Genomic DNA, 16,997 nt, shown 5'->3' with positions numbered 1-16,997 from the left:
TCCTTCTGTACAGCCAGGCACTATTCTGGACCCTGAGGTTGCAACTTAAACCAGCCCAGATCCTGCCTTCATGGTGTTTATGTTCTAATGTGGGGAGAGAAATCATAAATGAGTAAACAAATAAGTAAAAGGATCATTTTGGGTGACAGTAGGTGCTGTAAACATAATAAAACAGAGTGACTGGGGTGCGTGGGGCTGGGCTAGATGAGGTGGTCAGGAAGGGCTTCTTGGAGGTGGTGACAACCTTAAAGCCAAAAGATGAGAAGGAATCATCCTTACGAAGATCCCAGGGGAAAACATCCTGGCAGAGCAAGTAGAAAGGCCCTGAAACAGGCCAGTGTGGCTAGAGGTGGCGAGCCTGGGGGATAGTGATAGGTGAGCTTGTAGGTGTGAACTGGACAAGATCTCGCCCTGAGTTACAGCCTAGACTATTCCCCCACCTCCGAGCGCAGGTTCTCACTCCCCACTCACTTTTCCCGGGAGCTCGTTCTGCTGTTTCATCTACACCTTTCTCACCTGCCCCAGAAAGGTCCCAGCCTGTCTGTTTTGAGGAAGTGGGAGGAGATGACGCTGAACCCTGGCTGCAGCATTCAGGGCACTTTCTCATGGCATGAGGCGTGGCTGCTGGGTGGAGGCAGTGGGGCCCGTCCTGCATGGGGCCTGCTGAGCACGTGCCCACCTTTTGCCTGCATGCCCACCATTCAAGCCCCAAGTCCTTCCTCTGCACCATTTGAATCCATCCATTCCTCTCCCCTCACCTTTCCTGGAACCTGGTGGTACAAGGTTGGAAGTTCAGCTTTAAAGAAGAAGGCCACCTGGGAAAAGATGGTGGACCCTTGGGAAAACTTATGGACCATCTCTCTCTTTTGAGATCAACTGACCAACTGCTTTCTCCTTTTCTCCTCTCTCTCTCTCTCTCTCTCTCTCTCTCTCTCTCTCTCTCTCTCTTCCCTTCTGTCCCTTCTGGGTCTGTCTGGCAGCTGGAGAAAGTAACATCTACCGGAAACCCCCGATCTACAAACGGCATGGTACGGTCTGAGGCAGAGCGGGCATGGCCAGGCAAGGGATGTGGGGCAGTTAACACATGTGCAGAAGGCGCTGCACCGGTCACCAGGAGGGGCACCTGCAAGGCCGCACCTCGGTCCTTACTGACTCCAGGGGACATTGGACAAGAGTGTGCTGACATTTTAAAAGAGCAAGGAAGGCTTCATATCCCCTAAATCCTTTGCCACCATCTCCCCAATCCCCCTTCCCTACTGTCTGGTGTCCTAAATTCCATGGTCAGAGTAACCCTTGTCAGCGTACCGCTGGGAGGGGCGCTCCCAGGGCACTGACGCTCAGTCATTCATCACTGAGGCCTGGCGGTTCCTGCAGGAGCACTTACTGAGCCTCAGTGCAGTAAGCACACCTCTTAGCCGAGGCGCGGCTGCCACCCTGTCACCCTCGCGTGCCCACGGGTCTAGGTGGGTAACAGAGTTGGTGGAGCATGGAGCCAGCAGAAGCAGCCCTCAGCCGGGATCTGAACTCACTGAGCTGGTGGAAGGGGTGGTACAAGTATAAATAGTGGCTCTGGGTACTTACGACCATTTAGACAAACATCCTCGATTTTGGAAGGGGCCGGGCTGGGGTCCAGAGGGTCTGTGAGCATGTGCACGTCTGTGTGTGGCTGCAGAGGCCATACCATGTGCCCCAAGTGGCCACAGAAAGTCACCAACCCTGACAAAGTTAGACTTTACATCTGGAAAAGGCCCCCAGACCCCAAAGCCCTCAGGACTGCAGGATTTGCAGATGGCTCTGGGAGGCAGCACCAAAGCAGGCGTCTGGGGTGGAGGTGGGCTGAGTGGATAAGAGGGCAGATGAAAGGGCTGGAGGAGAGTGGCTGGGGACTGACTGAACCACATCAAAGAGAACTGGGAAGCTTTGGGAGCAAGTGCTGCTGGGGGAGGGGGCACAGCCTAGAGCTGGCTGAGGGCCATCCCAGGACCCTCTGCTGCCCTGGCTGCCAGGAGTGTAGACTTTGCTTCTCTTCTGAGGAATTGTCCTAAAGCCAGCCCTCTCTCTGCCCTAGTCAGCCTCTTGCCAGTCTTTGAGACATGCTAAAGTCACTGCCCCAGAAGGTTTTGTGGCTGCGATTGGTTTGATGGTCACTCCATGCTGTGGAATTCATGTGGAAGCTGGAAGCTGGATGGCATCTGAGCCAAGACTAATTCTGATGCTCACAGATGAGGAAACTGAGGCAGAGAGGGGAAGGATTTTCCCAGTGTTGCAACTGAGTTAAGTGGCAGAGCTGGGCAAAGAACCCAGCGTTGCTGACTCCCTCCTTGTCCAGTGCTCCTTCCTTCGGGTCATATAATCTCCCCAAGAAGGACTTGGCATCTCAGGGTAAGCAGGTTGACCCGACTCAACATGCAGCAGGGCTTGCTTGCCAATTCCCACCCTAAATGTGACTCGAATCCACAACAAGGCCAACTGCTCGAAGGTAAGGAAGATAAGGAAGGGCAAGGGCTCACCTGGGACGTGTCCAATCTCACCTGGAGGAGCCACGGCCTTAGTGTTCACTCAGCAGCACACCTGGGAGTCCGTGGAATGTGGTAGAAGGAGCCCTGAGCGAGGTGTGATCCTGTTCTGGTCTAACTAGCTGTGTGTCCTGAGCAAGCACCTTCCCCTCTCTGGTGTTCAGATTCCCACCTGTCAAATGCAGGCCTTGGCCTCAGTGCTTTTCCAGCGCCAATGCTCCCTATTGTGGCCTTAATCCCCTGGGCTGGAGCCTGGCTGAGACATGGGAAACAGTGCACAGGACACTGGTCTAGAATACTCTGCCTCCCTACAGCTCTCTCTTTGGCTCCTTCGCAGGCGATTTGTCGACAGCAACCAAGAGCAAAACAAGTGAAGACATCAGTCAGGCCTCCAAGTACAGTCCAGCCTACTCTCCAGACCCCTACTACGCTTCAGAGTCTGAGTACTGGACCTACCATGGCTCCCCCAAAGGTAGTGTGCCCCGCAGGGCAGCCAAGGCCAGAGCCCTGTCACCTACACCAGGGACACAAGGGCCAGGATAGTCACCTGCTCCTTCACATGATCATTCACTTATTCATTCGACAAACATGTAATGAGGACCAGTCATGGGCCCACGGAAACACTGGGGAGCAAACCAGACCATGTCCTTGGCCTTGTGGAGAAGACACGGGTCCTAACTAGAGCAGGAGGTGATATGCTGGAGGTGAGACACAGGTGGTAAGGGAGCTGATGACAGGGGTAAGCTGTCCAGCCTAGGAGATGACAAAGCGTCTCAGATGCAGACTGTGGCTACAGGAAGGGTGAGGAGGAAGCTTTGTAGAAGCACATCTGCAAAGCCCAAGATGGGAGGGCAGTTCCATGGGGGGGAAGAAAGGCCGTCAGCTTAACCGGAGTTCAGAGCGGGGTGGGGGAGGTGATGAGGAGCCAGATCCCACCGGCCTTGTGGGTTTTCGTCTTTATCCTAAACAGTAGGAAGCCATTAAGAGTGACGTGATCAGATCTCTGTTTGTGAGAGACCACTTTGGCCGCAGGGGGAATAATAATTTGGAGGATGGATGGAAGGCTTTTGTAGGCACCCGGCAAAGAGTCTTAATGGTCCTCAAGGCGCAACCCCAACCAATCTGGCATCCCAAGTGTTTCCTTTCAGTACGGGGAGGAATTTTCATCAAGTGCCATTTGGATTCAATACACACCTTTGCTAACTGAATGTCCATTCTAAGCAAAGCTTCTGAGGAGCTGAGAGGACCCCTTCCTCGCCCTCAAAGAAGTCTCCATTTAGAAAGGAGCTAAGACACCAGCACAACTATGACTCAAAGTGAACAGTGACCAGGGTCCATAAGAGAGAGGTGTTCAGAGGCTGCACAGCCAGCAGGTGTCGGGGAGAGGGGAGATCTTAGATGAAACTGCTTCAATCACAAACAAAAAACCCAACTCCAAATGGCTTAGGCCAAATTAGGGATTTCCTGGATCATGTGACTGAAAGTTTCGTGGCACGGCTGGATCTAGAGGTGAATGAACGTCATCGGGACTTATCCTGTCCCCCGAGTTGGGTGGCTCCATTCTCAGGCTGACTCTGCCCTCTTCATAGCAGCGGGAGCTCCGGCAGGTCCAGGCTTACCTCCTACCCTGGGCAGAAAAAGGGCTTCTCTCCCACCACGCAAAGTCCCAACAGGGCGGCTTACTAGCACTGTTTGGGCCGTCAGCTTCACGCCCACCTCAGAGCCCAGGAATGGAAAGGGATGCTGGGCATCTCTGTACAGGAGGCCATGGTGGAGCGGCAGCTCACCAAGTGCACTTGGGCAGGGTCACTTGGCTTGAAAGTGGCAGCACCTAAAGGAAACGCCCACCTGTCCAGGCTCTACTGCCCCTGCGCCCTCTCCCCAGAGCAGGCTGAGTGGGCAGCACACGCAGGAGCTGATCCTCGCTGTCTTTTGGCAGTGCCCCGAGCCAGGAGGTTCTCGTCCGGAGGAGAGGAGGACGATTTTGACCGCAGCATGCACAAGGTGAGCCGGCCACCCTGATGAATGAGATGCTTAAGCCAGTGGTTCTCAACCTGTGGGTCGCGACCCCTTTGGCAGTCAAATGACCCTTTCACAGGGGTCGCCTAAGACCATCCTGCATATCAGATTTTTACATTACGATTCATAACAGTAGCAACATTATAGTTATGAAGTAGCAACGAAAATAATTTTATGGTTGGGTCACAACCTGAGGAACTGTATTTAAAGGGCCAGAAGGTTGAGAACCTCTGGCTTAGACAGTATGTTACTGAGGATGCTTTCCCTTGCGAGTGACAGAAACCAATTGCAAAGTCATTTGTTGATGGGGAAAAAAGGAATGGCATAACTGAAAAGTCAAATGGTAGGATTAGCTTCAAGTATAACTAGATCCAGCTGCTCAAAAAACTGTCCTGGGGAAGCTGTCTCCCTCTGCTCTTGTGCCGTTGCCTCTGCATTGGCCTCATGCTCAAGCAGGTTCTTCTCCCGCAGTGGCACGTGAGTGCCAGCAGCTCTCAAGCATTGCCGGTGGGAATGGAAAGTGGTGCCACTCCTGCAGAAACTGGTGGTTCCTCAAGAAGTTAAATGTAGAGCTACCATGTGACCCAGCAATTTCACCTCTAGATATATACCCAGAAGAACTGAAAACTGGTACTCAAAATATGTACACACGTGCTCATCACAGCACTATTCACATGGCCAAAAGGTGGAAGCAACCCAAATGTCCATCAGCTCACAAATGGATTTTTAAAAATGTGGTATATCCATACAATGGAATATTATTCAGCCATAAAAAGGAATGACGTACTGATACATGCTACAATGTGGATAAACCTCACAAACATTGTGCTTAGTGAAAGAAGCCAGACACAAAAGCCCACATATTACACGATCTCATTTACATGAAATATCCAGAATAGGTAAATCCATGAAGACAGAACACAGATTGGTGATTACCAGGGACTGGGCTGGGAGGAGAGGGAAATAGGGAGTGACTGCCTAATGGGTACAGGGTCCTTTTAAGGGGTGATAACAATGTCTGAAACTAGATAGAGGCTGTGGTTGTACTAAATGCCACTAAATTGTTCACTTTAAAATGGTTAAGTTTATAGTATGTAACTTTCACTCCGACCACAGGACCACTTGTGAAGGAGAGATGAAGTCCCAGAAGAAAATACGGGTGCTGCAAGGAGGGAGGGACACTGGGAAGGCAAAAATGACGGAGGTTCACTATAGAGAGTCCAGTCACTCAGCCTCGCCCAACCCTGTTCCATCTCAGGGCTCTTGGCTTCCTTCTAACTTCATCTTGCTTCTCCCCCACCCCCAGCTCCAGAGCGGAATTGGCCGGCTGATTCTGAAAGAGGAGATGAAGGCCCGGTCCAGCTCCTATGCAGATCCCTGGACCCCGCCCAGGAGCTCCACCAGCAGCCGGGAGGCCCTGCACACAGCTGGCTATGACATGTCCCTCAATGGCTGTAAGCACTGCTCTGGAGGCCTGCCTGGTGGGGCTTTCTCCTCCCCCCTGCTATGGTCTCACCTGGTTCTAGAATACAGACTTGGCAAGGGGCTCTGCAGGGCACTAAGTGAGACCATGTGCTGCGGTGAGCAGTCACTCTGCTTCTTGGGGCATCTGAAGCAGTGACTTCCAATCAGGTTCAATGTCAACAAAAACATCTTCTACTCGTCTGAATGGCTCAAAGATATAAGGGGCCCCTCTTGAGGTAGTGAGCCTCCTATCACTGGAGGTACACAAAGCAGAGAATTGATTCAAGCAGTTTGCCCTAAGAGTCACTGCAATCCCATCCCTGTTCCTGGACACACACATGCTCTATCTGCCTTCTCTCTTTCTTACCCCTGTGGGAGTCAGTCCTGCCAGGAAATCCTATCTCAAGGCAATACTTGATGGGTAATAACCTTGTCAAGAATAATCCTCTTGACATCAATACTTGATGGATACAAGTCAATACTGGATGAGTAGTAACCTAATGAAGGGTAATCACCCTGACTTTAGGTGAGATGAAAGGAGATGGTGGTAATGATGATAAAGCCAGTTCATTCAGTGTTTTGCATGTGTCAGGCACTGTGCTAGTACTGTTCTGTATGAGGTCATATGTTCTTTACAATCACCCTGTAAAGGAGACACTCCCTCCCCATTTAAGAGATGAGAAAATTGAAGCATGATTAAGTAACTTGAAGAAGTTAAGTATCTACTAATGGCAGAGCCAGGATAGTTTGACCACTGAGAGGCACTAATTTTAGCCTCTGCTTCTGGGCTCTGTGCAGTACACCACCCATGCTGCTCAAAATTCAACACATTCAATGGCATCTGTGCAGCAAATAAAACACAGCACCTGCTATGCCCCAGGTGCTGGTCTAGGAGCTGGGAGGGGGAGGGAGGATGCGGTACAAGTACAACAATTGGAAACTGACCAGTGGGAAAGGAGGTAGTGAAAGAGGCCCCTTCTCCCCTCCAGCTCCTGTCTGTTTGTCCACCATATCTGTCTGTCCCCATGAACATTGATCTGTGGCTTTTCTCTCTTGCAGCCCCTCGGTCCCACTACCTGGCTGACAGTGGTATGTTCTGCCCGCCCTACTTCAGCCCATGGTGTTCTGTGAGGGCCAGAGCTGAGTCAGCTGCAGGTCCCCCATAGCTGTGATGAGCATATAACATGGATGTCCCAGCACAGTCCTTCTCTCCAATAGTCTACCCCATTGTGTTTGTCAGCTGGTGGGCCTCGATTTTTGGTTTTAGAACAAAGGTTGATGTGCCCAGTAGCTCCCAGAAGGAAAGGAAGAGTATGCACCTCTTCCACCCATGTGAGAGCTTACCTGTCTGGGTTTCGAGCTCACCTCCAATTCCAGGGCCTTTGTCCACAGCCACCGTGTGGCCAGGACAGGAGTCCATCATAAGAAGGTAGATGTGTGCAGGACAAGGCCAGGAGACTGTGTTAGTGGGTGCTTTGGGTGGGCCTAGAATTCTGTCAGGCTGAGGCACCCCTAAGATTAGTCAGCTGCAAGCCTGGAGAGCAGTGGGAGGAGCTGGTGGCCTCGGCTATGACCCCTTCGCCCCCGGGATTGGGGGGTAATATTGGCCATTTGCAGCCAGATGAACTCAGAGAGAGAGGGGACCCTAGCAATTGTTTTGCTCCTTCTTTTCAGATCCCCTCATCTCCAAGTCTGCCTCCCTGCCTGCCTACAGAAGAAATGGGCTGCACAGGGTAAGAAAGGCTATGCGGGGACATTGCCTCTGCGATGTTGGCGATTCCAGCATTAGCTCATTGCTGTGGTGCTTATGGTGATCACTTAGGGGTGGAACCTGGACAAAGGCCTTGGGGTGAGAGGTGGGTCAACTGAAGGAACCCAAAGGCAATGCTTGCTCTCCTCTCTGTGAGCCCTATGTGAAAAGGAGCCCCCGGGAGAGGCTGGCGAATGCCTGGCACTGTGCTAAGCACTTTACAAGCACTAACTCCTTCACCCTGCGAGGTAGTTACTATGGAGGCACGGAGGGGAGGGGTGACCTGCTCAGGCTCTCACACCCAGTAAGTGCAGAGCCAGGACTCAAGCCCACAGCCCACACTTGCCTTGGAGCACTCTGAGCTCTTTGATGGCCTGCAACATAAAACCTTCCCAGAAACAGTGAACATAAAACCTTCCCAGAAACGGTGAGTTGGTTTAAGGACCTACAGAGAATAAAAAAAATACGTCTTGTCAGCAAGAGGAGAGGCTGTGTGCCTGGACAGGTGATGGGAAAGCAGGGACACTGAGATAGATGTTTATTAACTGAGCACCTACTATGTGCCAGGCACTGTTCTAGGTGCTGGAGGTACCACGGTGAATAAAGTGGCTGCTCCCGGGGAGCTTGAGTTCTAGTTGGAGAGACAGACAACCAGCAAGTAAAGGTGGGATCTGCAGTCAGGTGGTCCTAAGTGCTAAGATGGAACTCAAAGCATGGGGGTAAGGAAAGAAGGCGGTCAGAGAGGGATGGATGTAAGCCAGGCCTGAGGGCACAGAGGTTCTTGCTGCTTGAAGACCAGCAAGACCCATCCAGATAGAGGGACGCACAGTGTCCAAGGCCCAGGGCGGGGAGGACACAGGGCTGGCATGGAGTGAGCATGAAGCCCGACCCGGGAGATGAAGCCTGATAGGGTGTCAGTAGGGCCCTGCACGCTGGTAAGGACTTCGGAGGGTTTCCAGTAACCGTGCTGTGTGACCTGACTCCCTGCTGTATGGACTAGAGACTACAGAAGGACAGAAGTGGAGGCTGTACACCCGTTAGGCTACTTTAGGGTCGAGCATAGAAAGGGATCTGAGCTCCACTGGAGCATGGCGGCTGGTGTTAATCCAGCTGTCCTGCTAAAGGACACACAGGCCCTGTCCTCTGCATGCTCAAAACCTGGACATTTGCTCGCACAACAGTTATTTATCTAAAGTATTTTATATGCATCAGGCACCACTCCGGGTGCCTGGAATATATCAGGGACCAAGCAGGACAAAAACCCCTGCCCTCTGAGCTTCCATTCTTGTAGGGACAAACAGAAAGCAAGTAGTAAATAGTAAACAAGTCAAATTATATGGAATGTAGAAGGTAGTAAGTGCTATGGTAGGGGGAGTAATGTTGAGCAGGAGAAGGGAAGTCACAGATTTGGGGAGAGGGCAACAGCATTTTTAAATAGGGTAGATCTCATGAAAGAAAGCATGAGATGTAATTCACCAATAAATGAGTGTTTCCTGAGTGCTTATTATGTGCTGGGCCTGGGCACAGTGAGTTAAACGACCCCAACTGGAGACTGGGGCTTCTGCGAGGGCCCCATGTCCCACACGCCCTGGTCCATTTTCTGGAGATAGGTGAGTGCTTCAGGGAGGCAAGGTGAGCTCGCCTCAGGCCGGCCCTGGCTCTGTCTCCCCTGCAGACACCCAGTGCGGACCTCTTCCACTACGACAGCATGAATGCCGTCAACTGGGGCATGCGAGGTGAGTCACAGGGACTTCGGACGCACTGCTCATAGCTGTGACATGACCCTCAGTGAATGACTGCTACAGGCTCGGGCCCCACGCTGGGCTCTGTCCCAACCCCAAGTTCCCACTCCCTTTCACTTCCCAGTCCCTCCCTTTCCCACTCTTCACCCCTCATCCTCTCAAATCCCTGGCCTTGGGTGACCTCCAGGCCATCTGTCCCATCTGGGTTCCCGGAGCCATCCCAGAGCGCTGCTGTCCCGGCACGGCTGAGCCAGAGTTGCTGCCAGCGCTGCGTGCAGGGAAACACTCGGAGCCAAATGCACACTGTTCCCAGCAAAACTTCCATGAGCTGTGGGCAGTCTGCCAGAGGCTCTCCCGCAGCCTCACCAGTGTCAAGCAGGCTCCGGCAGGAGGGCAGCTCCTACAGAAACGTGGAGGGGCCCCAGGCGATGGAGGGAGGGTCTGTCCCTGTGCTTCAGACTCGTCTTATTTCTCTTCTAAATCTCTCAAAAGTCATTTTTCCCCCTAAAACCCTATCTCTGGATCAGCCCAACCCCTATCTCCAGCCAGCCATGGTACTCCTACTGGCCTTGATGTGAGATGAATTCAGCAAGGACAGGGTCTCTAAGACAGAGGCCAGTATAGTCTGCACAGCAAAGACCAATGTGTTTCCATTCTGTGTATCTTTTCTCTACAGAGTACAAGGTAAAGGAGATGCACAGACCCGGGAGGTCCCTGAGACACTGGGACCTGCTACATTGGGGACCAGCAGGAGGATGACAGTACTATCTACGCAGAAAATGGGGGCATCGATAAACAACCCCAAGGGTCCTCTTAAAACCAGCATTTCCAGTTCCTTGGCCCACTTTCCCTAAATCCTTCCCTATGACTCTTGCCTCCTGAAATCAGACCATTCCCCGTGGGCCTCAGAGACCGTCTGGAACCTTCCAAATCACCAGATATGAGCCATTTACATTCAGGAGGCCTTGTGCCCACATTAATGTCAAATGCCACCACGCTTATCCCTAGAAGATCAGGGGACGCTGGACCCTTGCCTTTTGGGAAAGGGTGGCTTGAGGCTGCCAGGCAACCCCAGGGAAGGCAGACCCAGGCCTCCCTCCAGACTTGAACCTCTGGCTCTTTCTGGGTAGAGGAGGAAGCCCAGACACAAAATGTGGCTGAAGGGACAAGCCCACCGCCCTCACCCAATCTGCAAACTCCTACCCGCATCCTTTCTCCTTAGATCTACCCTTATGAACTGCTGCTGGTGACCACAAGAGGAAGAAACCGACTGCCCAAGGACGTGGACCGGACACGTTTAGAGGTAAGCGTAGAAAACTGAGCAGGAGCCTTTGGGTTCAAAGGGATTCTAGCAGTTGCCTGGTCTCACCCAGCTCAGGAGGGGCCCAGGGAAATGAATGGCTTCAAGGTCACACAGCCTGTTGAAAAAGTAGAGGCTCTGTTCCCTGAGGTTCTGTGCTGCCTCCTCAATTCACTCGGCCTCTGTGCGACACAAGCACAGCGTGTCCCACCTGCAGATGATGATGCTGCAGATGAAAGAAGAAGCTAGATTTGGTCCCTGCTCTCAGAGTCTGGTAGATAAGAAGAAAGTCAGCCCTGGTTTTGTGCAGGATTGTAGAGAAAACCAGTGTTGTAACAGGGGACAGGGAGGCAGCACTGCAGAAATAAAAGCATAAGGAGGCCTCAAGTCAGACTCCCTAGGTTCCAACCCTGATCCTGCCATCCCTCGGTGGGCAGCTTGGCCAGGTGGCCACGACTCTAAACCGTAGTTCTCTCCTCTGTAAGGTAGGGTGATTGCCATGCTTCCCTCCAGTTGCCAAGTGACACAATGAAACAAAGCCTTTGGCGCTGAGTCGGGCAGTGTCCTGCAAAGCAAGCACTTTGCCAGTGTGGGACTGCTCTTACTCAGAGACCACTAAGGCTCGGCTGGAGGACCAGGCTTCCAGCAAGAGGAAGGATTTGGCTGGCCTTTGAAAGTGGGCAGGTTTGGATGGGCAGAGAGAGGGAGGAGAACATCATGCAATAGAAACAGCATAGATACAGGCACGGATGTGACCTGAGCATGGCGTTGGGCTTTCGAGCCATTCAGTACATTTGGCTTGAAGTTCCAGTCCCGGGTCACTTCTGATGCAGGAGCACCCTCTGTCCTTTCCACCCCAGGGCCTCTTCCTGCCTCTCCCTGGACTGCCCCTCCCTTCCCACTAGCCTTCTCACTCCTCAAGGCTGCATTCTAGTGATGCCTGTGCCCCAAATCTCCCCAAGCCTCCCCAGAATGTGTCACTCACCTCTTCCTCCAGTCTCCCCCAGCCCTGTGTCTAGCATATAGATCCATTTCCTCTGCCTGCCAAGACCGTGTGTCGTTTACCACATGGTCTAGACCAGCCGTGGGCAAACTACGGCCCACGGGCCGGATTCGGCCCGTTTGAAATGAATAAAACTAAAAAAAAAAAAAGACCGTACCCTTTTATGTAATGATGTTTACTTTGAATTTATATTAGTTCACACAAACACTCCATCCATGCTTTTGTTCCAGCCCTCCGATCCAGTTTAAGAACCCATTGTGGCCCTCGAGTCAAAAAGTTTGCCCACCCCTGGTCTAGACTGGGAGGAGAAGCATATCAACCACCTTGACCTGACAACGAGGAATTCACCCAGAGTAGAGAGAAGGTTGGGGCAGTCAGAGGGGAATGCGAGTGAGTCCTTCCAGCCCTAGCATGTTGGGGTAGCAGCGAAGAAACACGTGATTCAGCCAAAGGCCTCCTTTCACTGTCTGGCAGTGAGAGTGTCTTCCAGTGCTGAAGGGGACAGCTCCCAGGGCAGTTCCGTGACCAGCATTAAGGGATGGAAATGTTCATCCTGAAAACCAATTGCTCTCCTACACCCTCCAGGACACTCAGAAGCTCAGACCAGGGACGCACAGCCTTCCCTAAGCATCAGAACTACCCAGGGAGCTTTTTAAAAATACCAATAGAGGGTCCGCCAGTCAAACTGCAGTCTGGGAAGGAACTCCAGCATCAGTGTTCAGAGACGCACGGGCATGTCTAACGTGTTGCCTGAGCTGAGACCACTGGGCCCTAGCCCCCTGTACCAGTTCAGGAAGTGGACTGAACTAAGTCAATTAACCACTATAATTGCTACCAACAGGTCATCTCAGTGATTCCAGTAAGTTTTCAGGCAGGATATATGCCATATATTTCTCTCTTTACACACAATTTTAAATTTTATTTTGAAAAATTTCAGAACTCCAAAAAGTTACAAGAATAGCAAAATGAACATCTATCTACCCTTCACTTAAATACACCAATTATTGATATTTTGCCACATTTTAAGTGCCATATATTTTTAAATCTTAAAAGCTTTTGACAATGTATCAAGTTTCAAGATTGTTTGAGAGGGAGAGCAGGCAGAAGGTAGGAAGCAGGGTTGGGTGGAGGTCCTGCCATGGAATGCAAAGCAATGTTTTACTTTACAACGTATTGTTTTCATATAAGAAAGAGATGAAAGGACATTTCAGTGGGTGGATAAATATGAACAGTAGTGTTTTTCATTGACTAGCCTGAGGATCAGCCATCTAGATCATTTGTAAAAATATTAATAAGAGGATATACACCCTAATACCTTGGCTATGCCCCCCTTTCCCCCTAAAGGACAGAGGAGTAGCATTAGTCCATACACACTCCTAAACACAGAATGAATGCGTGTAGCAGGGATGTAGAAGGGTGTGGTCAACCTGGATGCATCCAGAGGCACTTAGGTGAAGCAGAAGTCCCACCTGAATCCTGAGTGGGGGCAGCCTCTTCAATCAGACCAGCCCCCGAGATCCCTCCGAGGAAACCTTCATTCACACATTTATCCATTCAACACATATTCATCACATACCTTCTGTGGGTCAGACACCATGCCGGGCACAGTGCACCCAGAGGAAACATACAGTGACCGCTCCTGCCTCTACCAGCCCCCAGCCTACACCTCACATCCTCAAGCTGCTTCCTCTCTGTCCCCTCCCACTTCCTTTTAGCGCCACCTGTCCCAGGAAGAGTTCTACCAAGTCTTCGGCATGACCATCTCTGAGTTTGACCGGCTGGCCCTCTGGAAGAGGAACGAACTGAAGAAGCAAGCCCGGCTGTTCTAGACAGAGGCTCTATAAATATATATGCACTTATATAAAGATATATGTAAAATCTCTATACTGGAGCTCAGTATAATCCCCTTGTGTAATGGGGCATGCTGCCTGCCAGGAGACTTGCTTTTCTGTGCTGTCAGGCAAGCCCACGTCATCAAAATATTTTTATGCTCCTTACTTTCTCTTTTCTAAATGTAATGGGGTTTGGGAAGGAATTTGAGGGGACGCCCATCCTTTTACTAGGGATCCTTTTTATACTGAAACATCTGTCCTAACTTGAGTCCCCCAAGGTCCAACCCTCCTTCCTAAAGGAGGTGCCTGAGGTCTCCTCTCTCTGCTTCTTAGCTCTTTTCTCCAGTCTTGAGTGTGGACGCTGACCATGCTGTTTCACATCTTATTGGCCCCAGAGGGGCCTTCCCCTGGGTGGATCCACAGCCACCTCCCAAAGTCACTGAGCACCTTTGAGAGCCCTGGCAGAATTTTCTCATCACCCACAATTAGGAGTTCGGTGCTCTCTGGGGGTGATGCAGTTAGAAGTGTGGGCCTCACGACTACTCCTCACAGCAGTAAACAGAGGTGGCCAGGGCCTTGGCCTCTCCTCAGCTCTTCAATCCTCCTCCTTCTGTCCTTTATCCTAACCTCTCCCTGGTTCCAATCTATGACTCATGGTAGGAAAGGAAAAGGCGCTTCCTTTTCTTCCACCACTTCCAACTGGCCCCTCTGCCTGGCCCCTACCATGAGAACCAGAGAGAGGGAGTGGGAGCTGGGAGCAGGAGTGGGAGACAGAGAAGGGCACCTGTTAGAACTGGAGCTGCAGGACCTCTTGGGGCCTCTCCCCCACCCTCTCACTGCTCCCAGCACTGCCTGACCCCTTCCCCCTTTGGAGGAGAGGCCCATTATTGCAGCCTGTATTCTTCAGCCTTACTACAATCTATGTGCCTGACAACTCAACACACCCAGGGCTAAGGTTCCCACCATAGCTCTAACCGACCAACTAGACAGACAACCTCTATCACCCCTCTCAAGGTAACAAAGGCCATGTTCCCAAGAAAGGTTCCTGGTCTAGGCCTGCTGGTCCTGGGGCTGGTAGGGCAACCCAACCAGGACCTGAATCCCACTACAAAGTGGGCCAGGTATCATAGGGGAAACTTTCTGAAGAATGGCTGCTCATGAGAATGAAGCACTGGCCCATACCACTCACGAGCCTCCTGGATTTCCCCAGTGGCTGCTTTTCCTGCCTCCTTGCCTTCTGGAACGGAGTGAATGCTGAGCCTTCTTCTCAGGCCTTCTACCCTGAGTTGGTGATGTTTGGTGGGGCCTGTTCCTTCCTGGAGATGCCCTGAGTCAGGCAATTTTGAGGTCTTGGGAGGAAGGACGAATGCATGGAAATGACAATTATGACTCTCAAGAGGCCGGTGATGTGACATGGCAACTCTAGGACTGACTTCAATTCAACACACCCTCACTGAGCACCTGCTGATGCTGAGCACTCACTGTATACTGAGCACTGAACGGGGGAGGGAGGTGGGACGCTGGGACGATCAGCATGGGCCTGGTCTGGGGGACATGCCTACTAACAAGGCATGGACTCAACGATGATGGATGTAAGGCGGAAAGTGATGGGAGATGGCATGAGAAAGTGTTTGTGACATTACTGAAAAGGCAGATGGCAGTGGGTGCAGACTAAGGAAAGCGTTCTAGAGGAGATTGCATTAGAGCAAAGTTCAGGAAGCATCTTTGTAAACTGGGAGGAGACGGTAACTTGAAAGGGTGAAAGGATGAGGGACCGGAAGGGAGGCCTATTATGCTCTCATTTAAAACATCAACCCTCTCGGTTACTTCTCTTTATGGCCAATGTCTTTCAACTGTCCTGACCCCTTAGAAATGTCCCCAGCCAGACGCAATCATTGAAACTGCCTCATTGTCACTGGTTGAGAACTTGGCAAGATTTGAAGGGCTTTTGTTATTGTTGTTGGGTATTTTTGTTTCCCATAAAGGCACATGATTTCAACCCAGACCTGTGTCCTGCTGTCGTTTGTAGTGGGAGTGGAAATGAGTGACATGGGAAGAGACTGAACCACACACACTCTTTTCAAAATAAGAGTCTCTTAGCTTTTTTCAAAATAAGAGTCTCTTAGAGAGCAGCTCTCCTGTGGCCTTAGTTTCTCCTTCTGTAAAATAGGAAAATTTGATGAGGTCAGCATCACCCAGGTTGGGTCCTGCAGCACACGGGTCCTGCAAGATGGAAGAGGGTGTTCCAAGGACAAATAAGATTCTGTGATCAAACAGTTATAATAGTAACAGTTCCTCGTTATTAAGTCCCAACAATGAGCCAAGGTCTGTGCTGAGGAGTTTACATCTACCACCTCATTTAAGCCCCTGTCACAACCCAAGAGGTGGCCATTGTTCTTATCTCTGTCTCACAGATGAGGAAACAGTTTTGAAGAGGATACATAACTACCCTGGTAGAGCCAGGGACCAATTCCAAGCTGCCCGCCTGGAGAGACCGGCTTATCTCTCCACTCTTATCAGTCAGGATGCGTTCAGCTCCAAGAGAAGAGTGCCTTCTTAGAAACGGCTTGAACAATGAGAACACACATTGTCTTGCACAACCGGAAAGCCAAGGTGCAAGACTAGTCAGCTCCGTGATTCCATCAGGAGCCCGGGTGTTGTTGCATCTCTTCACCATCAGCACACTGGCTGTGTCCTCAGGTGTGACCCCCTCATGTTTATGAAAGGGCTGCTGTGACTCCAGCCATCATGTCCTCACACAACCACATCAAAAAGCAGGAAAGAAACTTCCCTTCGTGTCTCTTTTAATCACAAAGACCTTCCCGGAAATCCTCGGGAGACTGCTCCGCAGGTCCCACTGGCCAGAACTAGGGAACAGACCCATGACCTTGCTGCAAAGAAGCCTCAGAAACTGAGCATTTGGCATTTTCAGCCTCTGTAGTGGGAGGCAGGCGTCCTGATGGCAAAGGAGAGAAGCAGGGCAGACAAGGAACAGGCTCGGGATAAATGAATCACAGTGTCTCAGCCACAGCCACTGCCACCCCTGCTTGGACACTCACAATGCTCATCGGCAAAAGTCTGCAAAGTACTATAGTAACTTTGTTTAATCCAATAATTCACAAACTACTTTGACAAAACTCTGTTTAAGAGATGCTAGACTTGCTGTATTTCATCTATCCTAAGATACACACATTTTTCATGTTTTGACAACTCTGAAGATAAAATGTGACTCAAAGAGGCTCCTTTCCTGACCTCTCATTCTGTGATTCTTCTAAGTATCATCCCCACCAAAGGCCCTCCGGACAGGTGGCTCAGACGTGCAAAAGGATAGTCAGAAATGTTCCTTTGCTCCCTGCCTACCGTGCACCCAA

General features: G+C 51.2%; 1 protein-coding gene across 7 annotated transcripts in view; it reads left to right on the top strand.

Moving 5' to 3' along the window:
* Positions 1-15,629, top strand: part of ABLIM3 (actin binding LIM protein family member 3) — a 102,699-nt gene extending 87,070 nt beyond the window's left edge. For 3 of the 7 annotated variants that reach the window (XM_006097433.3, XM_006097436.3, XM_006097435.3), the window contains 10 exons: positions 981-1,028; positions 2,854-2,988; positions 4,456-4,520; positions 5,842-5,989; positions 7,059-7,088; positions 7,674-7,732; positions 9,425-9,485; positions 10,168-10,175; positions 10,714-10,794; positions 13,510-15,629. In XM_006097433.3, coding sequence (XP_006097495.1) covers positions 981-1,028; positions 2,854-2,988; positions 4,456-4,520; positions 5,842-5,989; positions 7,059-7,088; positions 7,674-7,732; positions 9,425-9,485; positions 10,168-10,175; positions 10,714-10,794; positions 13,510-13,623 — 749 coding nt within the window. In that variant the 3' untranslated portion in view covers positions 13,624-15,629. The remainder of the gene's footprint in view (positions 1-980; positions 1,029-2,853; positions 2,989-4,455; positions 4,521-5,841; positions 5,990-7,058; positions 7,089-7,673; positions 7,733-9,424; positions 9,486-10,167; positions 10,176-10,713; positions 10,795-13,509) is intronic. The other 4 variants (XM_006097437.3, XM_006097434.3, XM_014463218.2 and 1 more) reach the window with 2 other exon arrangements.
* The last annotated feature ends 1,368 nt before the right edge of the window (positions 15,630-16,997 follow it).

This window comes from Myotis lucifugus, unplaced genomic scaffold, assembly GCF_000147115.1.
Source record: "Myotis lucifugus unplaced genomic scaffold, Myoluc2.0 scaffold_202, whole genome shotgun sequence".
NCBI lineage: Eukaryota > Metazoa > Chordata > Mammalia > Chiroptera > Vespertilionidae > Myotis > Myotis lucifugus.
The sequence above is the reverse complement of the archived record's forward strand: the minus strand, read 5'-3'. Positions and strand labels throughout refer to the sequence as shown.